General features: G+C 37.3%; 2 protein-coding genes and 1 long non-coding RNA gene across 5 annotated transcripts in view; 2 read left to right on the plus strand and 1 right to left on the minus strand.

Annotated features, from left to right (window-relative positions):
- The window catches only part of pkig (protein kinase (cAMP-dependent, catalytic) inhibitor gamma), a 24,296-nt gene extending 19,421 nt beyond the window's left edge, over positions 1-4,875 (plus strand). For all 3 annotated transcript variants that reach the window (XM_060895108.1, XM_060895107.1, XM_060895109.1), the window contains exons 2-3: positions 2,378-2,556; positions 4,100-4,875. In XM_060895108.1, coding sequence (XP_060751091.1) covers positions 2,406-2,556; positions 4,100-4,179 — 231 coding nt within the window. In that variant the 5' untranslated portion in view covers positions 2,378-2,405 and the 3' untranslated portion in view covers positions 4,180-4,875. The remainder of the gene's footprint in view (positions 1-2,377; positions 2,557-4,099) is intronic.
- A 3,910-nt stretch (positions 4,876-8,785) lies between these two features.
- ada (adenosine deaminase) lies at positions 8,786-26,984 on the minus strand. Its single transcript, XM_060895075.1, has 11 exons — positions 26,828-26,984; positions 22,124-22,185; positions 20,613-20,735; positions 19,362-19,505; positions 18,429-18,544; positions 16,859-16,983; positions 14,309-14,380; positions 12,380-12,481; positions 11,319-11,386; positions 10,766-10,895; positions 8,786-10,275 (listed from the first exon to the last, which is right to left on the minus strand). Exons 1-11 carry the CDS (start codon positions 26,876-26,878, stop codon positions 10,171-10,173), a joined length of 1,098 nt encoding a protein of 365 aa, XP_060751058.1. The 5' UTR covers positions 26,879-26,984; the 3' UTR covers positions 8,786-10,170.
- LOC132862819 (uncharacterized) lies at positions 20,691-25,851 on the plus strand. Its single transcript, XR_009650060.1, has 3 exons — positions 20,691-20,788; positions 21,102-21,172; positions 25,740-25,851. It is a non-coding gene; the product is annotated as an uncharacterized LOC132862819 (long non-coding RNA).
- Positions 26,985-27,868: the final 884 nt, after the last annotated feature.

The following is a 27,868-nucleotide window of genomic DNA, read 5'->3' on the forward strand; positions in this document are numbered from 1 at the left end:
TCATTTGAAATCGTGTCACCCGGAAAGATTTAAAGCCTGAGTTGAATTTTATTATAGTAATGGAATGTAAGCCACCTTAAAATGTAATCAGCTCAGTTTAGTAATGTGAAGCACATTACAAATCTCTTGTCTCAACGTCATTGCAGTTTAGTCAAAACATTAGTGTTTGTGCTACAGTGAAATGTAATCACAAGTCCTGGCGGTGAAGGTCTTCAGGACGCGTCTTTTAACAAGATGGAAAAGCTGGAAGCACTCTGCTTCGTTAAGCTGAGGGTGGTGTTACATAACAGCGTGTTTTGCTCACATATAGGTGAGGATAGTTCTAACGCTGCCTTTGTGAATGGCTTTTGCCGAAGCGCTCTGATTCTTCAAGGCCAGTTAGACCAGTTAGAAACTCTGGCAACAAGCCGACTGTCCTCGAAAGGGGAGGATCTTTTGCCCGAATCATGGCACTGAGTAGAATACTTGGGCTTGTCTTTATTACATTTCAGTGTTTTCTGTATTCATGCCACAGGATCATAACCGTCCAGTCACATCCATGAAAGAACGCAGCTGAGTAAATTACATTGCATGTCACATCCAACATCTCAAGAGTGCCCGAAGAGCGATCGTCTTATTGTTGGGAGAGCGTTAGGATATCTATAGCTGGGAGTCTGTATGATCACAATTGGCCATGCATGTTGGGTGGGTCGGATGACATTACACTCACCCTCGTCAGTCAGTGCAGCAGAGCTGTAATGAAGCTTATTTTGTTGGAGGATATTCATCACGTCTCCAAAACGTGCTGTCAATTCAAATTAAGGTTCAGGAGAAGGACACCATTTTGATTTTAGAACAGCATCAAATCTTCATGTCATGGATTCCACAGCATGATAGAATCTTTAACGATTCTGGTCGTAAGATTAATACGATTGTATCACATAAAACTGTTGCCGATTCCTTCCTTTCCACCACATCCTAAAGACGATCTGTTGAATTCAGTGGCGAATTCAATCGTTGTCGGGTTTATGGAAAAAATATAAAAATGAGTTTGTGACAATCCTGCATTATAACTAGGGATGTCCCGATCAGGTTTTTTTTGTCCCCGAGTCCGAGTCATTTCATTTTGAGTATCTGCCGATACCGAGTCCCGGATCCAGTACTTCTATAATATATTAAAAAAAGAATAAAGAAGAGTGAATAAACAGATCCAGGATGTTCCTTATTTTTATTTAATTCACCTTATTTTAACATTCAACAACATCTGTTAACAAACAAAGCACTTCTGTGAGGTAGCTTGAACAATCAAGTAATAAATAACATAAATTCTTCACTTTTGGACTTTTGGCAACAGTAAATATAAAAAAAGTCTAATATAAAAACAAATAGCACCTCAACTTAAAATACCCGGCAGGCATGTAAACAAATAAAAAAAATAAAAGTGCCACAGTGTTTGCAAAGCCAGTAATGTGCTTTTAGGAACTGCACTCCTATACGCACTGAGATACTGGGTTGCAACAGCAGCCATAGAGGGAAACTGATTAGCATGTTCTTTCCAGTACTGAAGTGGGTCGCTTTTCTTAGGGGTGTTTTTTTTCTGAGAGGTAGGTTTGCACTTGAGTTTCTGCTGATGTGGTACTCACGGACCTGAAATCCTAAGTTTACATATCTCACAGTTTGCTATGGCAATGTTGTTGTCATCAACTTTATAATACCTCCAGACCACAGACATACTCGCGCTTTCCGCTTCAAGCTGCTTCCGTGTTCTACTTTTAACCAATAGCGTCTCTGCAACAAAGTGATGTCATGCCGCACGCGCTGCTGTTTCTGTGTGGAGTCAAAGGGTCTAACTCTTGATTCATGATTGTGAATAAATGAGCAGATTTACACCAAGAACACATTGCAGACACACCTGATGGTTTGCCATGTTGTGCATTCATAGATGCTTTTCTGCTCACCACGGTTGTAAAGAGTGGTTTTTATGGGTTACTGTAGCTTTCCTGAAGGTTCAGACCAGACTGGCCATTCTCCTCTGATCTCTCTCATCTGCATGGTGATTCCACCCTGAGAACTGCTCATGGCTGTTTTTTTATTTCCACAATATTCTGTGGAAATCCTAGAGACGGTTGCACGTAAAAATCTGAGGAGATGAGACATTTCCGAAATATTCAAACCGGTCCATCTGGCTCCAACAACCATGCCAGAGTTAGACACTGATATCATGTTTTTCCTCCATTCTGATATTGAATGCGAACATTAAATGAAGTTCTTGATCTGTATCTACATAATGATCTCCATTATACGGATGCCACATGATCGGCTAATTAGGTAATTGCGTGAATGAATGGTCTGTGTGTAAATCGAACTCTTCTTGTTTTAATATCTCTCTGTTTTGCAGGTGGAATGAGAAGACAGGTCATGGGCAGATGATGGATGTCGAGTCATCATACTCGGATTTCATTAATTGTGATAGGACGGGCCGCAGGAACGCAGTGCCAGACATTAAGGGAGAGGGGACAGTGGTGGGCACCAGTGAGCTGACCAAAGACATGGCTGAGATGGACCTGAAGGCAGGAGGTTGGTGTGTGTGTGTGTATAAAGTGTGCTTTGTGTAGCAGCCCAGGTGGACAGGGTCAAGCTTACATCATCTACCAGCAACACTTCCTGTTTTTATGTAATGCAGGTCCTCAGATGTGTATTTTGTGCCAGCTGAGTCAAGTCAAATAAATAATCCAATTCCAAATCAAATTACTGGATACTTATTGAAGGACGATGTCTTAACAGCCTACTCAGAAGGTGGCCTTCGGTTCGAGATTCCTCACCTAAGAGCCCACTTCCCACTTACACTGTTACCGTTCCCTTAAGGTCAGATATGCTTGTCAGTGGGCCTTAAACACAAAAAAGGAGTTGAAGGAGATGTTGAATAGACGCTGCCACCGCAATCAAGCATAGCTCTGTCATCAGCGCTCGGAACAATTCCCACTTCCCTTAACCACTTCCTCCCTGTGTGGGAACGTTTCCACTCTGGTGAATAATGAAGTGCGGACCAACAGCACATATATGCCTGACTCCTTCTTTTGTTTGGTCTGTCATTGAATTTTTCATTAAGCAACACTTTCATGGCCAAGAAGAAAGGGAAGCACCGAGGAAATATGAATTCCTTTCTCACAGTCTTTTATCTGGTTAATATTTACTGACAGATACAGAATGTTAAAAGGTGATGAGAACTGAAGTGCAGTTATTGTTATTCCCGGTGTGGCCGGATATTAAATAGCAAGCACCTTATTTTTGCATTTGTCAATGAGCTGCTCACAAGCTGAAGTTTATTATTCATCATTTGTTCATTTTGACGGGGCACGGTGGCTTAGTGGTTAGCACGGTCTCCTCACACCAAAGGGGTTGGAGGTTCGATTCCTGCCTCCGCCTTGTGTGTGTGTGGAGTTTGCATGTTCTCCCCGTGCCTCGGGGGTTTCCTCCGGGTACTCTGGTTTCCTCCCCTGGTCCAAAGACATGCATGGTAGGTTGATTGGCCCTGCGATGGGTTGCCACTCCGTCCAGGGTGTATCCTGCCTTGATGCCCGATGACGCCTGAGATAGGCACTGGCTCCCCGTGACCCAAGAATAGTTCAGATAAGCTGTGTTTGGTATAGTTTGGATTCCTGTGGTGGCCTATCCTGGTTCAATGGGGAACAATGCAGGAATATACTCAGGATGGATCACCTAATACATTCAGGAGCAATTTAACTGAGACAGTGATGCTACCAGCTACGATGCATTTGTTGATAATCTGGATTGTAAAATCCCTTGGAATGTTCGATGGCGCAAGTATATAGGATATTGGGGGCAATCTACGGGATGCAGTTTTACCCCCTAAGGAATTAAGTGATGCTTGGGACCTGAGTAATGCTGCCTCAGCCTATTCAAGTGCTCTGGATTGGCTAGTCTTATGCAATCGATCTCATTTGTGTAGCACTTTATCAAATTTGTGTAGAATATTTGGTAGTTATTATCTATCCAATAGTATAGAATTACTTTAATGATATGTAATAACATTACATCAGGAAATCTGAAATTACTCCTTTCGTCACACCCTTATTGGTTATTTTCTCATGTGTTGCAGAAGCCGATGCTGCCGGGGCTCCTGCTGCCGAAGCGGAAGCCTCGAGTAGTCAGGAGCAAGGGAAAGAAGGAGCGTCTTAAAGATGAAGGAACTCAAAGAGGAGAACCACCACATCCTCTCCCGTTCCCCACACTGTGTGTGGTGAGGAGCTGCTCTGAGATGGGGCATGCTTCATGCGCCTGAACGCTCTTGCGTCCCTGAGAGACTCCAGGAGAAACCACTACACAGAATGGATTTGCAATGAACAACCACACACTCTAAATTGCATTATTCCTGCCACTCCTCAGAAGAAACTCTGACTTTTTGATGCCTTTTCCATTCTGAACATGTGGAAAATATGAGAACCTGGGTTCAGAACTTCATGATCTCAAACCAAGAAATACCAAATAATACCTGTGCTGAGGATTATGAGTCAGTTTGATTTTTTTTTTTTTAAAGTAACAAGCATAGTTGTGACAAACAGGGAAAATATTTATTTCTAATATTCCCTGAGGTCAATAGTTTTGTGTTTCTGGATTACATTATATAATTTACAGTGTATGTAACATTATTAACAATATTTGTATAGTACATGAGTCAAAGCTTTCTGCTCACTCGAAAAACTGCTTTTGTTTTCTCTTTATATTGTATGTTCCTCAATAAATGGGAATGATGGTACAATTTAGAGGTCATTTATGAGATCACATGGCTATGGGAAATCAACCAAGAATGTAATCTGTGCCTTGACACCTCTAGTTCTATATAAATATGGTATTTCTTCTATATACAGTGTGTGTGTATAATATATATATATATATATATATATATATACACACACACACAAACACCACATTTTTCTCACTTCTGAGCCTGCTTCAACATCATTTTATATCGCTTCTGTCTTCTTTCTTGTGCCATTGCCATTATGTGAAGGGATAAAATAAAATCCTCTTTGATTGCTGTAGAATCTGATAAGCCAGCCAGTAAGGGTTAACTTTCCATGAAAATGAAGACACAAAATGTAACATTGTTTGAGAATGGCACTTAGTTTAATAAACGTTAGTTAGTTGTCAAAATTCGATTATCAAAAAATCATTCGCAACCCATAGCTCTGATAACTAAGCACTAAAGATAACTAATAACTAAAGATTTTTTGCTCTTGGTAAAGTGGATTATTCTGGATTTTTGTGAAACCAAATGCACCAACAATGATCAGAAGTAAAATACACAGTATGGTATCAGGGCTGAGTTTTTTTCTAGCCCAGTGTGTAGTCAGTGCTGGTTGTGTCAGCTCTTTATACATAACATATATTGGGTCAATTGCCGTTTGGGCTGATTTTCTTTTTCTTGGATACAGGTGTAGTGGTATATGTACCTTGCATCTCAGAGGGGGTTTGAGCCCCACCTACACCTTGTGTGTGCATGGAGATTGCATTTTCTCCTAGAGCTTCGGGGGGTTCCTCCCTAGGCCAGAGACATGTGTTGTAGGCTGTCTGACATCTCTAATTTGTCTGTAGTGTGTAAATGTGTGTGTGATTAATTGTTGGCACCCTGTCCTCGCCTTGTACCCTGTGATGGAAGTGGTACAAAAGATGGATGGATGGCATAGTTACCCTGCCCCACATTGTTCCTCTACATTGCCACTGATGAGACCTACTAAAGGATATTAGATACTAACCTCCCATCTAATATCATGACCATTACAAGCGTTGACTGTAGCTTTGACATGCTGAAGAACATTCCAGTATGTTCAGTATTTTTATATTTGAGTGAATGTTGCATCAAAAACCCCACCAGCTTTGTGACACCATCGGAATAAAATGTTTCATAGTAACAATGAGAACTTTATTACATAATTTGTTCATTCAATCATCATCAGTTGCTTCTTTATTCTTAGTCACAGTGGATTCTGGACCTATTCAAGGAAGGCTGAAATAATTCACCCCCTCAAAGTCCATCACAGCAAACCATAGACTCATACACTCATTCACACCTAGGGCAATTTAGCATAGCTATTCCTCCTACTTATGTTATTGAGAGGACCCAGGAGATACTACAGGAAACTCATAGCAACACAAGGAGGACATGTGAAACTCCACACAGACAGTAACCAGAACTCAGGATCAATCCGACAACCCTGGAGTTTTGAAGCAGCAACACTGTTCATTAATCATCATTAATACTGTTTTAGTTTTAATAATAAAAATACAATTGATCTGATGAAGCAAGGGGGTTTGAAACCAGAGGTGGGAAAAGTACTTTTTAAGTAAAAGTATATGTATTGTGTCAGAAGAACAGAAGTGAAAATATACTTCAGTGAAAGTCAAAATGGATCTATGGTCGAACATAGTTTGAGTGAAAATGTATAACCGATCATAAGCAAAGACAATTTTCTGCAAACTCAGATACATCTAGAACTCACTAGAAAATGTACGATAACCATTTTGGAATAAATGCTAAGGCACATTAACGACAAATATAAAACTAACCTAGCTAGCTGTTTAATTTAACAAGCTAGCTTACAAAACTTCACCAGCTAGCTAATTAATAGCAAACTAAATTAGAAAGCTCACCTAGCTAACTAATATAATTGCTAAAATACAAAACACAGTTGAATAATTTACCAAACTTATTGCTAATATACTATGTTTCATTAGCTTTGAATGCAAATGAGAGATGCAAATGAGACACCAACACCTGTATACAAGATTTCTTATTTATTGATTTATTTATTACAAGCAATGCAAATGTTATATTTAAAATCAAGCAAAAAGCTTCCAAAATAGTAATTATGTTCAAGAACATAATTATTTTCCGCCTCAATTTAGAGGTAATAAGGTGACACCCTCTTTAGTAGACTAGTGTGTGATTTGTGACGCAGCACTAATCAGTCTCAGTCTATTTCCGGTTGGATCTCTATGGAGACGGTTGGGAGGTAACTTTAGAAAGCATTTTTAAGCAGAGGCTTCGAGCAGCCATGCAATTAAGCTAAAAACCACCATGTCAGATTGAGGGCTATTCTTTCCAGCCCGCTGCTAAAAACATACCCACAAAATGCCATGTTTTTCCCACCAGCTCAGTGCAACAGACAACAAAACAGACTGAAAAGTTATTATTATTATTATTATTATTATTATTATTATTATTATTATAAAAAATATCTAACAAAACAAGAACATTTGCATTTTTACAGCCTGGGCTTCTTAGTTTTGGGTTTTTATATCTCATTGAAAATGATGCACTGAATTAAATTAATGTGTAAGAAGAACATGGTATAGAAGTTTATTTACATAAATAAAGAAGTTCACACACTACATACATCCATACACCAGGGGGCGCTGCTGAAAGAAAAGTCTTCTGAGCTCAATTTCATTACTCTTCTCAGGTGAGCATGATGTTATTATTTATTTATTATTTATTATTTATTTTTTTCACCTAAAATGTTAAATTGTGTTTTGGCACTTTTAATGCCTCTTGTTTTTTTTTTATTAGTGAATATGTAGTGAATATGTTCAAAACAAGACAAATAGTCACTATAAATGGCTAATACTTGTTAGCAACTACAAGTACTTACTAGCTTGTAATGCTAAGAAGTAACTTGCTTTTTTGCAGCATTGTGGCTTCATTTGGTCAAATTCCTCTTGGCAAATCATCTCAATTTAAAAAACAAATTTATTTTAATATCTAAAACAAAGTAATTCTTCAACATCTGGAATAATTCATTTAAATATTTTTGCACTAGCTCCATTTAAATAATGTAATTAACACGTGATATTGACCATGTTAACTGCTTTGTACAAAAGTTGAGATTATCCTCATGGCTAATCTGATTGATTTGTTCTAAAATGAATGATAAGGATTTGCAGGCTTGTGGAGGCCATGCCAGTTCAAGTGCACAGTCATTAAAGCAAAAACCTAATGAACTGGAGTTCATACACAGTGCCCCCTGTTGTTATGAAAAGGAAATACAACAGCACAATTAGAAAGTTATTCAGTGCCAAGCAGAGGATTTTTATATTTTGTTGCTGTACTGGAAATCCCAAACCTTCACCATAAGTTATTTGATTTATTACTGAAGGATTAGTTATTGGCCTGCTTGAATCGAATGGGTTTAATCCAAACCTCAAGAACCTCAATACTAAAAACATGGTCAGTTTGTAGCCGTGCTTTTTGTCAGTATAGAAATAACTAATAATTTCTATAACTAATCTTCTATAAATGTTCTTTAAATTCATTTTACAGTTAAAGAGGGTTCTGGATATGAAGTTTGAAAACTTTTGATATGTACAACTGCAGAACAAGCAGCCGAAAAAGTGCTAGAACAATTGTAAAAGGATTTATTGTCTATCTAGCTATCGAGTATATAATGTGTATATATACAGTGCATATGAAGCCATTTCCATGGTGATAATTAAGGCTTTGTATAAAGAATATTGTGTGGTTAAATGGAAAACTTCATAATGCATAGGTTAGTAGGCAAAAACTAAACACAAACAGGTAAAAAAAATACTGATTTAGTCTTTGTAGAGTGTTTCTGAGGCCTGATGTCTCCGCAGTCCAACAGCGTGATGATTTTCAGCAAATGTAGTCAGCTGTACTGTCTTTTAATATAGTATATCTTTAATATCTTTTTTCTATAGCTCAAACCTCATCTACTATATATAATATATATACACAAATACATATACATGCACTGGCCACACATGCTAATGCTAATTTGTGTTTTATTCTGACTTGAGTTACGTGTCTCCTGACAAAAACGGCTCAACATCACATTAACAAATCAATCCAAAAACCTTTTATGAACGCATGTCATTTCTCAGACACAGCAGTTATAATACACTGTTGGTATACACTTACAGGAAAAATTGGACATGGTGTAAAAATGCAGGTTATAAATCATTGCATTAATCAATCGCTCACAAATCTAATCACATTCACCTATTTGTTGTAAGTAAAACTATAATCGGTTAAACTCCTGAATTCAGGCAAAGCAACCAAGGGCCAAAACCCCCTATTTTAATTTTTTTTGTTTTTTTTTTTGTTTAAAGCGTAGTTAAGTATAGTTACTGATCATCAGTTCAACACTGCTGTACCGTAAAACAGGTATGACCCACACTGTGGTTCCTTGCATTCCAGTAAAAGTAATATACACGTTTCATTTCATGTGTGTATGGTGTTAAAAAAAATAGATTTACATACATTAACAATATTAAAAAGGCATACAAATATAAAATTACACAATCACAACAATCTGTAGTAAAAATAATTGAAAACATGTTCTCTTTAAAATCTATTAGACTCATGCCGAACTGATGTACTGTAGTACACGTCACTCCAGATATATTGGCACCCTCCATTAAAAAAAACATAAGACACAGTATGTAATATTTTAAGATACACCGTATATTTATTTATTTTTGTATTAATAATAAAATGTATCCTTGCAATTAATATTTTGTGATGCCTGCTATAGATACTACTAAACCACTGGGCCTGTAACAGGTTGGAGACGCTAAAAGAAAGTTTTATCTGCGGTCTAGCCTGAACTACAAGGTTGTGGGCCGAAATATCCTTCCACAACAATCTACATATTTTACCGTGCAGATCAGCGGCTTTGTGTTGTGTGTATATAATTAAAAAAAAAATTTTTGGATCGTGTGGAGGGGTTTATTTTTGCTCTTATCTGAACGCATCCAATCATATGCTTTATGAAGGGTGCCAATAATTTTGAACTTGACATCAAATAAATACATTATTCCTAATGTACAATAATTCCAGTTTTTGTATTTCTTTTCTATTTATTTTTCTTGTTTGTATGTCCTTGTTTGTATGTACCGATGTCTGCACTGCAGCCACAGAGGCAGAAGGATTTACATTTCAGTGTTTGTTATTAAATAGATTTAATATTTATACCATTATAAATTGTATTTAATTGTATAAACTGGATTTCACAAATCATTGTATAGAAATAAAATAAAAAAGCAAGCTAATACTTAATTAGTGGGAGCGCTCTTTGTTATTGCAGTAAGGGTTTGGTGAAGGGAGTGTATCAGAAAGACTCGGTCTGCTTTGGGTTAGCTGATCTGTGCTTAGAAGCTGGTGTCATTGATCATGCCGTAGGCCTCGTAGAGCTGATTCAGTAAGTCTTTCTTCTCCTTTTCAGGCAAGAAGGAGGACTTGGCTGCATTTATGTTCTGCAAAACAGAATTTCAACAGTTAGATAATAAACCTTTGCCTTAACCTTGATTCTGATTAGTCAGAAGGTGTTTAATGTTCTATAACCACGGCTCTGACAATAGTGACATCTGTAATTCACACCACAGCTTTGACTTAATATTATATGAACTTTATATCCTTTTAAAAACAATGAACACCTCATTCACCGAAGCTTGTAATGGCACGTGCACTAAAGTAACGTAAGGTTGAAAAAAACAAAAAGTCAGGACAGTAGGAGCAGTAACTTGGATTTTCATTGGGCTGCATCACAACACCCTGTTCCCGATTATTTTCCCATAACATATGACGTATGCCATCATGTTTCATTCATTACAAAGAGAATCATGTTTTTCAGTTGATCTACATTTTTTTTTCCTCACCCACAACACACCGCAAAGAATCTAAGCTGATTACAGATTTGGTACAAAGTTCTCTCTAAAAACACGAAGGAAAAATAAAAGTTCTCACCAGCCGCATAAACTCTTCCTCGGTGAAGCCCATGTACTGCTTCACAGTCTGGTAGTCGGTCTCCAGGGTGGAGTTGAAAATCATAGGGTCGTCTGTGTTCAGAGAGTAGTTCGCTTTGTCTTTTTTGAACCTGCGTACAAAAATTCAAATATCTATTGTACAAAGCACAGAGATGCATGACTAACCTACACAGACACTTGTATTGACCAAGTTTTGTATTTATCCTCATTTTTAACCATTAAATGTTATTTCTAAGTAATTCTTTGACAATTTTAGTCATTAAGATCTGAATGAGACCCGGGAATGAAAATGTATAAAGATTAAACATGAACGCTTGTGTGTTTGAAGTTTCTAGACATTTTACATTTTAAAAACAGTTGAATCCCCCAGAAAGAATGTATTTTAAAAATGGTGCTACAGTGCAGTCCAAAAATATTGGCACCTGTAAGGAAAGGGAAACTTTTGTTCATTCCAGATAACCATACTAACATCAAAGAAGGTTGATTTGGATCTGGGTTGTTTGTCAATCCTGAGGAACATGAGCCAGATTTACCTGATGAGTGGATGCTTGGTGAAGTCTGGATCACAAGCTCCTGTCAGTTTGCTGGAGACTGGACACGTCTGAAACAGCCACAAGCACAAGTTACATACAGAGTCATATTTCATCACAAATATTAGCACTGTATAGATATTCACTGGGCAATATTAAGCTGAAAATGTGAGCACAACCACAGTCCTGTGCACGTTAGTGTTTTCCCTAATAACGTCTGGTTATTGACCCAATTAGAACCAAGTGTTCTAGCAGGGAAACTACAGAAATGTGCAGGATAGGGAATTCCAGACCAGGGTTGGGAATTAGTGTGCGAGTAAATCCCCACACTCACAAGCCAGTTTGATCGTAGACTAAATTTTGCTGTTTCCACAAGGGGGCGGTATGAGCTTTATTTCCCTCCTTCTACTTGTACTCCTCTGAACAGCTTGAAATAATTCTTCATATTAACTCCACATGTAAAATAAAAATAACCTTAGTGGAAAAACACAAACACTGATATACAACTACACCTTTGTAGCCATACATACAATATACATTACCATTTCTATATTCTATTTTACAATAATTATGATAACACTAAAATAACCCATTATGGTGTGAATGTTTTAGTTGTAAGAATTGAAATCAATTGACATTGTCATTTTTTTTTTTTTTTAAATAAAACATGAGGCAACTTAAACACCCAGGAGGCCTTTCAAAATGTTCTACATTTCCATGGCCAAGCAAGCACTTTGTCCTCTACGTCGTAGATGTTCTAAACAAAAACATTTTGGAAAGTACGCACTGATTTCTCTCTTTACACAATTCTACCAAAATCCTATTAAAATATCTTTATGACCTTAAACACGTGGGGTTTGTTTCATATTTAAACATTTCACCTTTTCCAGGATACTATGGTGTATGTAATGTTATAAACTGGACCCAGAAAAGATGATATACGTAATTTATAAAAAAGTTCCTGTGCCGAAATGAGCACTTGAAGGCTTTCGGTTTTAAATAGAAAAAAACAACCTTGTCTTTAAAAAGACATTCTTGTCAAGAGTTTTTTTTTTTTTTTTTACCTCAAAATGCATATTCCGTTCAAGCAGCTGCTTGTACAGAGCCTCGTCATTGATGGTGCGATAACCGTGTCCAATACGCTCCGCTCTCAACACCTCCACCGCCTGCGGAGGAAATGAACGTAAAAACTCTTAACTGAACTGTTTTGTTTAAATTCACTCAGAGACTTTGTGTACAGTATGTTTGCTAAATCCATCCACATTATACCCATGTATTTTATTAATAGAAATGTTGTGAAACATAAATGCAGGGCTGGTTTGTTGCTGGGTTGTTTCCACTTCAGTCCAACAGAGGCCAAGTGTTTATCTTGGTGTGTCACTATGATAAATGAGGCAAGAACAAAAATGACGCAAAATGATTCATTCATCATGGGGCCCGAGGTTCAGTGGCCCACGTTGGCTCAGTGAAAGCAGAGAACTCTGGGAGCTGTGGGGATTCTGCATGTTTGGGTTTGGTTAAACTATTAACAAGATTGAAGCAAAACTATGAAGCATATGAATGTTTCAGTTCATCTTGTTCTTTAAAAGTAACAATAGGCATCCCGGATAATTCAGGATAATATATAATAATCTACTGAACGTGTAGATAAGGCAGCAATGACTTCTGTTTCTGTCACAGAGTATGTTTAGTATTTTGTTGACGCCCTTTTTTCCCCCAATCTGTATAACATAACGCTGTCCGTTACAGATAAGAATTTCAAGAATGCATGTTACTGAAAACTCACTTGTATGACTATACAATGTGAATGTAAAATGACTACAATTATAGTACAACAATCAAGTTTTAAGTCTCCTACACACAAGCACATGTCTTATGTCTCAGGAAGAAAAAAAAATTGCTGGTCATCACACATACGCTATAGGGGTTTTTTACACCTGGTCACTTCATGTGTTTTCTGTGATCCGATAGCTATCTGATGGTAAAAAGACCAGGTCTAAATGCCCTCCGAAATGGTTTCGAGACGGATATAAATCCGATCGCTCAAACCGCTTCAGGAGGTGGTCTGGGACGCATTTCAGATGAAACTGGACAGGTGTAAATGAATGTGGTTGTTCAAGCCACATACGTCAGCGCTGTACTCCTCCCAAACGGAAGTACGTCACTCGCAGGTGACTCGCGAGTTGTGCATCGCGCCAGAAACAAACATGTTTTCCCATCAGTGCTGGCTCCGATCTTTCACCCAGGTGTCTCGTTGGGTCTTAAAATGCACTGCTGCTGCCAGCGAAAATGCAGCAAATAGTAAATGCTCTTTTTTGTAGCAACCGCATACACCAAAGCGTGTTCCATTTCAATTACCCCGGAAATGAGGTTAAATATATTTGCATTTTGGGCGGGAGTAGAAAGATCGGATCGATATCCGATTCGCCAAGACGCATTTATGTGGCCTAATGTAAATGGAACAGTTTTAACAAATCAGATAGCTATCGGATCAGAGAAAACACATGAAGTGACCAGATGTAAAAAGGCCCTTAGATGTGGTGAATTTTAAAAAAGTACCACGGTGTGTTGCTTTAAATTGATACTGATAGGAAGTAAATTATGCTTAAAGACTTATTAGCTGTGTAGCATTTCAAAAACACCTGTGAGAATGGAAGAGATTTACTTTTATGTTATATCTGCTCTGAAAACGAGAAGCTGTCAGTGTAAATATAAAAAGCTGTCAGAATATCATTTCAATATCAATGTCAATATCATGGTTCTGTAGAAACCTTCTCATAACATTAATCTGACGTCTAATGTGCTAGATCTGTCTGAGAAAAAAATCTGCATGAACAGCGGCACACAACCTTTACTTTTGATTATCGTTATCGATATCATCATTCATTCATGCAGAGAGCAGTCAAGGATCAGCTTGTGTTACGTCTGCGTCATCAGTGTGTGTGCGCATGATGTGTGAGCGCCTGTTGTTCCAGAAAGAATCGAGGCCTCACCTCTTTCACGACAGATGGAGGGCCGATCTCTCCCGCATGCACGGTTCTGTGGATGCCACTTTTCTCTGCTTCCTGTCAACAACAGACACCGTTATGCAAATTTAAACCACTTACATGTCGGATTTGAATCTGATTGGTCAGGAGATAAGTGTTCTATAACAGCAACTCTGACAGCAGCAGGCTGCAGACTGTAGCTCTGATGTGTTACTGTTAACATAATACCAGCCTTAAAAAAAAAATAACTTGGTGGAGGCTCAGCATAATCTAAGCCAATAATAAATGGCTTTCATATGTGTGCAAAACGCAATCATTGATATGGTGCAACTTTCTCTCAGATGGTTGTTTAACATTTTTTAGAAAGCGTCTCCGGTCTCAGCGGCTTTAAGATTTCTACCACTGGAATGTTTAAGGAATAAAAGAAACTGGATGTTTTTTTTTTCTTAATCAGAGGATCAGGTTTCAAGCTGCCACTCTTGTGCTTTCAAGCAAGGCCCTTACCCTTCTCTGCTCCAAGGGGCTGTATCGTGTCTGACTCTGTACTCTGATCCCAACTTCCAAAAAGTTGGGATGGCAAAGAATGAATTTCACTGTGCTGTAATGTATGTGACAAATAAATGCTTCTATTCTTTTTTTTAGAGACTTCGCAAGACTTCGGTATGTCTCACTACTGGAAATCAGAGGAAGAATGCGTCACACCAACCTGTCATTGATTACCTTTCCATAACAGCATGCCACATCATATTTCGCAAACAACACAAACTGGCTCCCATCTATGTTTATATCAACAAACAAGTGACTTTAACACACCACATTCTAAGATGCAGCATGCTCACTTTCTTATATAAAATATATCTGTAATGTGTTCAACAGACGGGATACATGAACCGCTTTTATTCTCTATCGTCACAATATGACAAGCAAAGGATTGAAGGGATTTGAGCTTCATAGTAATGGCATAAACAGATGTCCAGATCTTCCAAAACATCATACTTCAGACACGCACCCCAGGTATCGATTACATTTAGTTCCTTATTTTTTGAGAATTTTTGAGAATCTTCCCTTCCAGTTCCCAGAGTAGTGGCTTCCTCCCTATTAGGGGTGGGCGGAATGACCAAAAATCTGTTTCACGGAATAAGTTATTTTATTTCACGGTAGCGGTATATATCACTAATAATTTTTCAGGTAAATCAACAAAAGGAACGTGCTTAATATATTAAGTACCACTTTAACACTTTAAAAATAAAGAATTCTCGTCTTATTTTATTAATTTTTCTTTTATTTAGCAGTAGTAGTGAATGAGGCTCTCAACTTTTAGGTCAACCTCACCATAACAATAAATAGGTCTCATTTTTAGAGTTTAAAGAGAACAGACTTTTTATTAATATCAGAACAGATTGTTAATACTTTCTCAAAGCAATGAAATAAATTAAACTTCAGTAACCGAAAACACATTTTGCAGAAAGTATAAAAATGTAAACATTTGAGGAAAATGTCAGAATCTAAACACTTGTTCTAAAAACAAAATACTGAATGTATTGGCTTTCGTTGTATTCTTTGACATGCTTCATTTTTAGATGATAAAACAAGTTACTTGTGCTAGCATGGCTAACGGTTACATTCGTGTGACACGGTTTGCAAATCACATTTGTCTGCTCTTTGTCAGCCTTTGTAAATAGAAAAACCTGTAACGGTAGACATTTTATTCCGCAGAAACAGAATATACCGTCATACCGTCCAGCCCTACCCCCTATACCACACTGCTCTAAATGGCAAGCCACGCTATCCTGAGTACATCTGCCAATGGCTGGAACATCTTACAGGCACCCTGTAATTATCCCTTTCGAGGAAAACTGTCTGAAGTAAGCCTGGAACAAAACAAATCCCTTTATTTGAAGGGTCATAAAAAGAATGGCTGCAGATATTAATAGATCTTAAAAACTACTGCATGTTTTCTGTTACTTCATGGTTGAGAGGAAATGTGAGAGAGCGACTTGCAGCATCAGGAGACCTTGAATGAATCAGCATGTTATAGATAAGCAAAGTGATACCATAACGATACGCTTTTCTTAGCAGATGAAAGTGCATTACGGCAATTTCTTAACTGCACTGATAAAGATTCGTTAATATCTTTCCTTGCTTATCAAAATAGACACAACGGCCGACGGTGGTAAAATATGAGGAAACTTTATGGCTCCTGTCCATCACGCAGTGGCAAGGATCCAGTTTCCAATGTATATCTGAATTCATTCCAGCGTTAGTGTTTATCTGGAGGAACACATATGTAAGGAAAAAAAAAAACAACACACTGAGGCGTGATGTTAGAAAAATAATCAACAACAGGCTTACTGATACCACTCTGATTATTTTCCAATGACGGCACACCCTGAACAGTTTTATACCTTTTACAACACAGCACAACGCTTTGCCCAACCTACTGTCAAAGCTGCTGCTGTTAAAACAAACAAAATCACACCTGAACAATCAGAATCAAGATTGAACAATAAGATGGTACCTGTTTACACGAATCATAGACAAAGAGGGAATTTGTACCTCGTAGGCTTTGCTGTGAAGAGGAAAGTCTGTGCAGTTTATAGATTCATCTCCTGCTAAATCTATGGCCACTACACCATCGTTTCGATACTTCTTACATAACTCAAACACTTCCATGGACCAGTCTGCACAGAAGAAACGCACACAAAAGATTTATTAAAGCATAAGAGAGCAACAGATGTGTTGAAAACTGACAAATGAAAGGCTCAGTTTGTGACGATATGGACAAGGTCTAGTGGTCTGTCTAGACTCAGTCAGTTAAAAAAAAAAAAAAAATTCCAAATGAGTCATTTTGTGATCAGTGTATTCTCAGGTGTGACCTATGTGTGTGTGTGTGTGTGTGTGTTACATATGGAGCACTGCAAGTATACATCAGTAGTGTGAAAATGTAGTGAGCTCTGACTCAGATTTCACATGCAACATTCACAGGATAATTCGATATTTATATCTCACACTCACACACACTCTTACACTCTTTTATATAATGGAAATGGTGTGAATTAGAATTAGCGTTATTGTATTCAAATACAAGATGAAAAAGATATGTCTATGTAAACTACCTCTCTATTGTTTGTGACCAAATCATTGAGAGAAAAAAAAATAAAAAAAATCAGTATTTCTTTTCAGAAACTAAAAATATATATTTTAATACCAACATTCTTGATTTCTTCTGGTGTATAAAATAATAAACATGGATATACAGGTGTATGGATGAGTTATACTGTAGATAGCAGTAAGACACTACAGGGCATGCAGATATAGGAAAGTAATCAGTGACAGGTTGGTGTTGATAATATTCTAAGTACAGAATGTCTTGATTGTGATTTGATTACCTTTCATTCATTAATCAAAGAAACTAATTGTTTTATCTGGTTATAGTTACATTTTTTATGGTTATTGTGGCCAGAAATACTTGATTTTGGTGACTTAAAAAAAAAATTCCAGAAAACTATTTGAATGATCAAAATAGCAAGCACATGAATTCTTTTACACAAAACATCACCATATCGATTCTAAACATTTCTTTTGTTACATTCTATAATTAATAAATCTTTATTAATTTTAGATTATGTTGAGCCTCTGTTATAGAAAATTAATTGGCACCTTTTGATTAGGTGGATTCAATTTTATTTTTTCTTATATTTTTTATATAAGTATAATATGGTCAAGCTGTCTGTGTGCTCTAGTTCTGCAGAATTACATATTTGTAATGTGCAAATGTCAATTACAAGCTGCTCAAAGTACTGATTAAAAGAGAACGCACAGATGTCAAGATGGCACGCTGAGCACCGAGCTACTCCACTTCCTCTCTGCACTCCGCTCTTCATTTAAAATACCACGCTGTAGATGGTAGCGAGATGATAAATCAACATGATGTACGAGCAAATAAGCATAGAACATAGATGTTGATTTCCAGCATGCGGTTAAGAGTGAGGTCAGAGATTCCACATAGAGACTATGCAATGAATTACGCTTCTCTTCACTCTCACCCAGATCAGGACACAATGTACACACAGGGGACAGGACAGAGGAAGTGAGTGCGAGTGAAAGTGAAAGAGGGGTACGTTACTTGGCATGTGCCGCATGCAGCACAAAATGGACCTAGCTTTGATCTTGAAAGCCTTCTCTCCCTCCTTCAGGCCCTCGTTCACAAGATGCACCACCTCGTCTGGTGTCACGTCACCCCTAGCAAGGGAAACAAGGGACAAAGCTCAAAAAAGGATAGTGAAATGTACTCCCTTCTGTAGTACTGGTCAACTTTGACCAGTCTTTAAATGTTTTTCTATCAAGAATACTGTTCTATTTCAGGTAAAGTGAAAGTGGTCGATTGACCATAAATAAAAAAAGGAATTGTACATTTTTGTGGTAATAAGTAATCATTTTACATTTCATGCTTTGGAAACAGTTAAACCAGCCTGGCTCTCAATATTCACCCTGGAGGGAAGACGATACGATTAACCCTTTTTACATTTTGCCTACAGAATGGAAATCGACTTATCAGACTTATCAGTTTCTCTCAGCATAAAAAGATGACTTATGATTATAGATGAATGATTTTATCGCCGCATGTCTGATATAAAATGAACGAGGACACTGTTCACATTCAGTGTGAGACGATTTTACCCCTGTACAAATAACCTTACACAGAACTTCAGTGGTTATAGTTAACGCCTTCAGATTTTTATATGCTTATGAATAAGCACTTGGGGCGTCTCAGAGAGCAGAGGTGGGTTTGATATCACCAATGGTTGAATGATGAATTGAATGAATGTTTGAAGAAAAAAAAAACCAACCATTTGTGGATTATTTTTTTTTTTAGAACATTTCTATGAATATAATGTTTGTAGTAATGAGGTTTTAACCACATCTGTTAAGTGGGACATGACAATGAAATTCAACGCTGAATGTAGACACCACAAAACAGACTACTGGTAAAAAGAGTTCAATCAAAGATATGATACTTCTAGATATTTAAACATTAAACAGTTTAAGGAAGGCTCACTTTTCCTGGTTCCACTGTATCGGCTCCACGTCACAGTTGGCCAACAGGTGCGGGCTGTACCTCGTCTCCACGTAAATCACTCCTTCCTTAGCTTTGGTCTCCACAAACTCATAAGCGATTCTCTTAATGGCCTCTCTGTCCCCACTACAGTCACAACATGAAGCAGGAATTTATCACAACAAACCAAAATCTTTTTAAGTGTTAAATATCTCTCCAGTTCTTGCTTTGTTTGTTAAATATGCAGCAAATATATTTTTAGTCCTAGTCACATTCTCACCTGTGTACACACCAGCTTTCCCACCCTCATGGGAATTCCCAACCATTTGAAGGGTTGTATTGTCACCAATTGTATTTATACAGCTAGTTTTAACTATTCAGAACAATGTTTCAATTAAGAATCTCGTCTTAATCATCGTTACAAGTCCTTGGGCTACCTATCATGATGCAGGCAGCAGACCTCAGACCTGGTTACAAACTTCCTTACGCTGGTAGGCACCTGACACAAAACAGGTCACACACAGGAGAAAGCCCAAGCAGAAAAGTCTGCACAGCAGCGTCTAATGAACTGAGGTGTCCAGTCTTCTCCACAATGAGCTGGTGTGGCTGCAGGATTAAATATCAACCAAGCAGAAGCCACTCATTTAATGATAAACTCATTAGAAGGGTGGAATGAGGTATGGCTCCTGCTTGAGCCTTGTTCTCTATCTCAGAAAAGAAGCAAAATAAAGAAAGCAGAAAGACCAGCATGGGCCAGATCAACCAGTAAGTTTCTAATAGTTTCTTTTTAGGGTTGAGATAAAAACATTCTTTCAGAATTACTGCATAGTGGAAAAGACAATAAAACAAGCATGTGGAGTGTGCGGAGAACAAAACCAGACTGTAGTACTTAATAATGTTATATATAAATGTATAACATTATACATTATAATGAATTAATATAACATTATATAAAAGCAGGAAAACCTGGTTTTCCACATCACCAGACACCACAACCATAATCATATTTCACATTGTTCAATCATTTCCTTTATAATCTTCTCTAGGCAAAGATTCAGTTGGATACAGAAATCTGTGGTAAAAAATAGATCCCTTGTGGCAGACAGTAATATAACAGACACCACAATGTCCAGCTGCATATTAACTCTTGGTGCAGAAGCTTGATTTATATAGAAAATGTTCTTACTGTGTTTACTTTTTTAGCAGTCGATAAATGATTAATGTCTGCTATGTTTCAGTTAAGGTAATACTTACGCAATGACGTGCATGTACTGAGTAAACTTGTCCAAGAATTCGGTGAATGTTCCTGGCTTATCCACCGTGCACAGGCTCGTCATCTCGGACACCGTGGTTGCAGGAAGGGTGATACCTCGCCGCCTTAAACCCAGTCAGAGGAAGATTAATGTGATCGTGTGTGCTCCCATACAACAGTAAGTAACAGTATGCTGATTACTTTTATGCAAGTCTTATAACTTCAACACCAATATAACACTGGTCACTACAGTCACACACTCTTGTACTTACGAGCTACTGAATCATTCTAATTTGGTTGTTTTGTTAGTTGTTTGTGGTCTCCGGTGACATAATGTTTATTTTGACCACAAATGTCATTCAGGTTTTTGCCAGTATCAAAAACTGTGACTAGTATCTATCTATCTGTCTGTCTGTCTGTATTTTTTTTTAAAGAAAGAATTTCTTGACATTTTCCTACTAATACAAATGATGACGTATTGCGTATTACAGTGGCTCACATCTGCTGACATGGTCAAAAAAGACCAAGGTTCAGATTTCAAAGACTCAAACTTCAGAATCTGGTGAGAATTTTCATTACTTTTTACCCCTTTGTAAAGCGAATCTATGTCAAAAAGATTATGCTAAAACTAAAGTGAAATGGAGAACTGATTCCTGGTAGTGGGATGTAGATGGTACGAACCAACTTCAACTTGTGTGGCTGACTTGGGGCTCATTTAAAACTCTTGGACCAAACTATGTTTATTTCTGAGAATTTAATTTATGGCTCTTCCTTGCAAAAAGGCATTATCTGTGTTAACATTTGTGTACAAATGTTTGTACAGATGTTTATGGTCCATTCAGTTGTTTGGAAATTCCTCCTAAGGAGGAGTCCACTTGTCTTGAACTCTAATTCTCTTTCTGAGGCATTGGATGAGTTGCTTGGCTATTCCCATGGTCTTAAATACAGCAATAGTCCTAATTAACTCCAAATTAAGTCAACCGACCAATCAGAAGCATCTAAAAAGCATTACATTTGTACAATTTCTCTTTACACAGAGAGTCACCTTGGTGTATGTAAACGTTTGACCCACTGAACGTTTTATACAGTGACTTAAAGCTGAAATAAATAGGTGTCTAATTAATTGTTGAAAATTGATCTCTGATGTGAACAAAGAAAATGCCCTAATTAACATGCAAAAAGAAACATACGGTAACAACTGACACTGAAAATCTTCCATCGTAGCCAGTAAATGTTTCAGCCTCAACTTTATAATGTTTTTGGGACGTTTTTTCTCTCAAACATCCCCCAATTGTTATTATCCTTGAAATGTCTTTATTTCAGTTTGAGCAATGTCAGTTTAACTAAAATAATATGTACTGATGTGTTTTTTTTTTTAACTTATACATTGAGTTATAAAGCAATATTGAATTTACAAATATTATGATAACTTATTTACACTGAGGCTAAACTTAGTTCCTATGTAATCAAATCTAGAAAAATGAATTGTATTAACAATAAAGTTTGTTCTTACTTAGCCACATCGAGTACGGTCTCGATCCGGATGGCGCCATCAAGATGCACGTGCAGTTCAACCTGCAAGTTAATAAGCATGACATAATGTGCATTATACACTGTCGTATTACCCATTTCAATCTACCAAGCATAGACAAATTAAAGTGTGCAGAAATATAGTATTTGTGGAGATGTGATGATAAACAGATTATTTGGACTGAACAGGTTACATGTACTGCACAGAAACACGACTGAGCTCTCACAGGATGCAACAAAAAACATGTTTTTCAAAATATTCTTTAAAATAATTTAATGCAGGCTTGAGCAAGCAGCTAGATTAGTTTTTTCCATAAAGAATGGAACTGCCATTCATAAAATGACTCATCATTAGTAGTTGCTTGCTGTCTTGTGTTGTGGTTTAAATGAAGCTACTACTTTGTGAAACACAACCAACTTAATTTGTTTAAAAATATCATAGTTAAGGACAGATAAAAATAATAATAACTGTTTTATTGTGCAAGCGGGTTTGATTGAAAGAAAGACAAAGTTTTTGAAATGATCATTAAAAACATTATGCTGCAAAGTCGTAGGATTGTTTGATTTTTATTTTTTTTAAAATCTAATTTTAATCCTCATCCTCCTATATCATTTTGATACAGTTTTTATTCAAGTCAATGTCTATTCCAGACGTTTGTCTCTTTCTGATATTAGAAGCATTTTATAGAAGTACCGTTTATCAAAAATCTGAGTCCAGCTTTTACACTTTAACTTGTGCAGTCGACAGAATCATCAGCTCACCAGCAATGTCCTGAGTTAGTAGGAGTGTGCTTGTGAGTTTATAACCAAGAACTGGTTTTAAATCTCTTCTGACTGCTTTAACACCAGGTTTCACAACACAGAGACTGTGATCCTTTACACAGCAGCAATAAAAGTGGACATGTTACAGTACTTCATGTTCTTAGAGAGGAATGATTCCTGTGAAGCCTCAAGCAGAATACAAAAACAAAATGAACAGGGGATCGAGTGTAATACCCTTATTTCTGGACTGGAAATAGGGATGTAGCCAAACACATATACATTATTGGGACTGAACAAATACAACACCATTTTTTTCCCCGTTGAAGTTGCTTTAGAACTAGAATCACATCAAAAAAAAGTGCAAGAGTTGAAGGTTTTTACCATCATGTGCAAGTGGAAGTGGAAGTGCTTAGATATGATGTTTGTCAAACCACCTGACTTAGAGGTGCATTTACAGCATTTATTAATTAGACAAGTTTTACAGTGTTTAAGGTGGAATATTTTATATGTAAGCGATATTGCATGAGCAAGATTGCTGTTTTAATTACAACAAGGCTGATCTTCAGCATAACTGCTAGTGAGATTTTATACAATAGTTCTATGTGCAAGAAATGAATAGTGAGTAAGTGACATTTCAGACACTATATGAAACTGGGGCATAGAAGCCTTTATTATCTCCACATGTACATTACAGTGGATTTCTTTTCTTCACATCCCAACTGAGGAGTGTAGAAAGCTACACTCACTCAAATGTCTGTTGTCTCGCTGACTATCTAGCTCACACTGATATGTACATTATTGTTAAAAGTGCTTCTGGTAACATTGGCATCCCTTCTTCCGTTCCTTCATCATCTGACAAGCTGTAATATTTTCAGTGTTTGCAATGTCTGCTGATGATGTCGCTAACTTTACTGTAAAAACTGTTTCGGTGCAACATACCAGTGGTGGAATAGGGATTTTATGTGACAAACAGATGAGTGAAGGGATACAAAGACAGAAATATCTGAATGTACTGCCAGATGGTCCATCTCAGACTTAACTCTTCCAGTGTGTGTCCTTTAACGTGCATTAGAAATCGCTGCATGTCTTCCAAGGACATAGTGTTCATGTGCGGATGTGGATTAGTTTAGAAAATCTGCGAGTATGTGAGGCTCCTCATTCCTCATTTTCTGCACCACATCACGTGTTTTCTGTTAACTTTCTGTCAAAAATTCTGTTTGTATTAAAGAGCAGGAAAGTGAAAAATCCTATACTCTGTAATGCATTTTTTACTTTTCAACCAAAATAACCATAGGTTTAATTTCAGATTTGTTTTGGATGCTTTCTGTATGCAATTCATTCATTCATTCATTTTCTACCGCTTATCCGAACTATTCTCGGGTCACGGGGAGTGACTATCTCAGGCGTCATCAGGCATCAAGGCAGGATACACCCTGGACTGAGTGCCAACCCATCGCAGGGCGCACACACTCTCTCATTCACTCGAGCAATCACACACTACGGAGAATTTTCCAGAGATGCCAATCAACCTACCATGCATGTCTTTGGACCGGGGGAGGAAACCGGAGTACCCGGAGGACCCCCGAGGCACGGTGAGAATATGCAAACTCCACACACACAAGGCGGAGGCGGGAATCGAACCCCCAACCCTGGAGGTGTGAGGCGAACGTGCTAACCACTTAGCCACCGTGCCCCCTTCATGCAATTCTTTAAAAAAATCAGGAAACAGAGAAAATGTTGTGAAAATCCTGAAGTAGACAAGACAACATTGTCAGCATGTTGTAAATAAACGCTGTAAATGCATCTCCAAATGAGGTTGTTCTTCAAACTGAAATCTAAGTGAAAATTTTCACTTATGTCGATCCGAATTTGTGAAGCATACTGTACCTACTGTACCATATTGCTACCTTCTAATTTGATCATAAACCTCTACATATGGTGGGTGTAAAATGATAACAGTAACAGAAGGCATTGCTGTATTACTCCAGTCAATACGAATCAATAGCCTGACAAACACACACTGACCTCTCCTCACTATTACACTGTCATGATAACGTGATGAATGGAGCGCAAAGGGTCACGTTGGTTAAAGAGGACATCATAAAGCTCCTATCAGTTGAACTATTGTATCCGTTCACAATATCATCGCTCTCTGCATGTTAACTAAGTTAAATGGCTCCAAAGGGCATGACTTTCAGCAAGCACAGCTCTGTGAAGGAAGGGTCGGTGAAACGCAAGCTTCTCCGTACTGCTTTTCTTTAACTTTGGTTTTCAGCATCCTGCTAAATGGCATGACTGCCGGATCAATAGACATGCAAGGACTTCTGTACTCCAACACAAAATTGTTTGAGATTTCCATTATTAATAGTGAATCTAAATGTTCTAATCTCTCGAAAAGAAACATAATCGGCAAGTTTGATAACTCCTAATGAGATGAGGATGGGCTCTGTTTTGGGTTTCCCTTCCCACCGTTGCCTCTGGCTTGCTCATATATGGATAAAGTTTTATAAAGTTAAAGTTTTTTGTACCTGATGCATGAGGTATGCACTGCATTTCCTGGCTCTGTGTGTGTGTGTGTGTGTGTGTGTGTGTGTGTGTGCAATGCTGATAAAACGAGCAAAATTTTTTGCAAACTTCCTATGCATCAGTATGTCATGTTTCTAAATCAAGCTGTGAAAATGTTTCATGATGTTATACACTTAAATGCACTTAAAGTGAAAAGACTAAAACAGCATGCATTCTCTTGTACTACTGTGCTTGTGCGCTGTACTAATACTTCTAATATTCATTTGTGAAAATCGATGAACAAAAAAAAGAGAACCCATTTGTATTTCCAGACTTTCAGAACCCCTGCTGTTAACAATTCCCATTACTCCAAAGATCCCAGACATGACGATGAAGACATGAAATGATAAGTATAAATGCATTCATTAGAATAGTCAGAACCTATAACTTGATCTCGGCTCACTTATTTAGCACTAATTCTTGACTACTGATTTATTTCATGCTCTGACATGTAAATCTGTTTAATATTGATTACTTCGCAAACTAATTCTATTATTAGATTCATTAAGGTGCCCACCATCCATTGGTGACCACACACCAACCAGTGTGTGTGTGCGTGTGTGTGCGTGTGTGTGTGCGTGTGTGTGTGTGTTGGGGGGTGTTTTCAGTCTTTCAGGACTCCAGCTTATGGACTTAAATGTGAGGCTGACAGACTTCAGAGCTGCTTGCTTCAGAATGGATTAAGACTTTTACCTCTAATTGTTGCTCATGTTATACTGTGCAGCTTAAACCTAGGAGGAAATCCTCTGTACACTCGCATACATTTAAAACGTTTCTTATACCCGGATTTGTGGACATATTGTACCTTTTAAAAAAAAAAGACTTAAGGCACATTTTAGTACATTAGTTTTAGTCATTTTTGAAGGCACACTACATACACATTTGTAGGGAAAGATAAATAAATAAATAAAATGGTGTATTATGGTTGAGGAATGGTAAGTATGCTGTGTGTTTATATGTTTATTATTCTTAATATTATTATTACTGATGCTTTATTATTATTATTATTACTACTACTACTACTACTACTACTAATAATAATAATAATAATATTGATATGATAATACTACTACTATTAATAACAATAATAATACTTATAATAATAATAATAATAATAATAATAATAATACTAACAATAATAATAATAATAATAATAATAATAATAATAATAATAATAATACAGGAAGAAGTAAAAGTTGTAGTTCAGGTGCTAGAAGCCATGTATCAACAAACGCACACGTTAACATCCAAGCGACACACACACACACACACACACACACACACACACACACACACACACACACACACACACACACACACTTAAAAACACTTAATTATTGCACCCCTGAAGAAAACTCACCTTGGGTTTGTCAAACGTAGTTTTTCCGCCATTCACAGAAATTTCCGCCATGGTTCACAATCCGTCCTTACTCACTTACTCACTTACCGACTCGTGACACGAACTGTAACGAAGTTGCCGAGTTGCGGAACTGCACGCGCTGAGCACGATAGTTCAGTCTTGTCCACAAACCCGGTAGGTGACAGGGTTGCCAGACTTTCGATAAATCACGTAATCTCTTCTAACCAATCCTAATGCAATTCTGTTCATTCTGTTTAAAATTGTGCATAACCCATATGTACGGTTTCATGCTTCACCATTATGACTATTAATTACATTTAAACATTACAATACACTTCTCACTAATATATATAGTCAAGTTTGCCTTTTGTTAGCAATTATATAGCCAGCTAACTGTGATGAGTGATGTATATTTTCCTCCACGAACCCCGCAGATTAAGTGAATACGATGATGATTGCTCTAAATTGCTCCAATATATACAGTAAAACTAATTTTAAGGTTATAAATGTTACTTTTTTAAATGGAGCTATTTTTGATTTGATGCCACTCTGTATGAAGTATCTGGATCTTGAGTAATTACTTTAAAGATGACGATGATATAGTAATAGAGACTTTTCCATGTCTAAAAAAATGACAGGTATAATTCACAAATGTTCAATATCTAAGGAGTGCGTGAAGATCTATGTTATGTTGTACCCTAAGCGAGTTAATCTGAAGTAAACACAACCTTTATCAACTGTATATAAATAAAAGTAATGCTAGCTGACTAACTTGCTGTTAGTATTTTCAGTTTGTTAGGTTTACTTAGTTTATTCTTGTTACATAGTTAGCTATCTAGCAATGATTCCTTTTACACGTTATCCTATGAGCTACCTTTATGCTGTAGCAACACAACAGGCAACCAAACATTACAGTGACATCTTAAGATTTACATTTACGGCATTTGGCAGACCTAGTCTATCAAAGTCTATCGTCTATCAAAGTCTATCAATGAATACATGAAGACTGGTTTACTAAGTTATAGACAGGATACCGTCAAC

The sequence above is a fragment of the Tachysurus vachellii genome, chromosome 19, assembly GCF_030014155.1.
Source record: "Tachysurus vachellii isolate PV-2020 chromosome 19, HZAU_Pvac_v1, whole genome shotgun sequence".
In the NCBI taxonomy this organism is placed as follows: Eukaryota; Metazoa; Chordata; class Actinopteri; order Siluriformes; family Bagridae; genus Tachysurus; species Tachysurus vachellii.

What these genes read in the sequence shown, in the direction of transcription:
- ada (XM_060895075.1), bottom strand. Translation starts at nt 26,878, where the DNA reads ATGGCGGAAATTTCTGTGAATGGCGGAAAAACTACGTTTGACAAACCC. An exon ending in ACCAAGCATCCACTCATCAG is followed by an intron (nt 10,896 to 11,318) that starts GTAAATCTGGCT and finishes TTTTGTACGCAG; the next exon opens with GTTCAAAAAAGACAAAGCGA. An exon ending in AGGAAGAGTTTATGCGGCTG is followed by an intron (nt 10,276 to 10,765) that starts GTGAGAACTTTT and finishes TCTGTTTTGCAG; the next exon opens with AACATAAATGCAGCCAAGTC.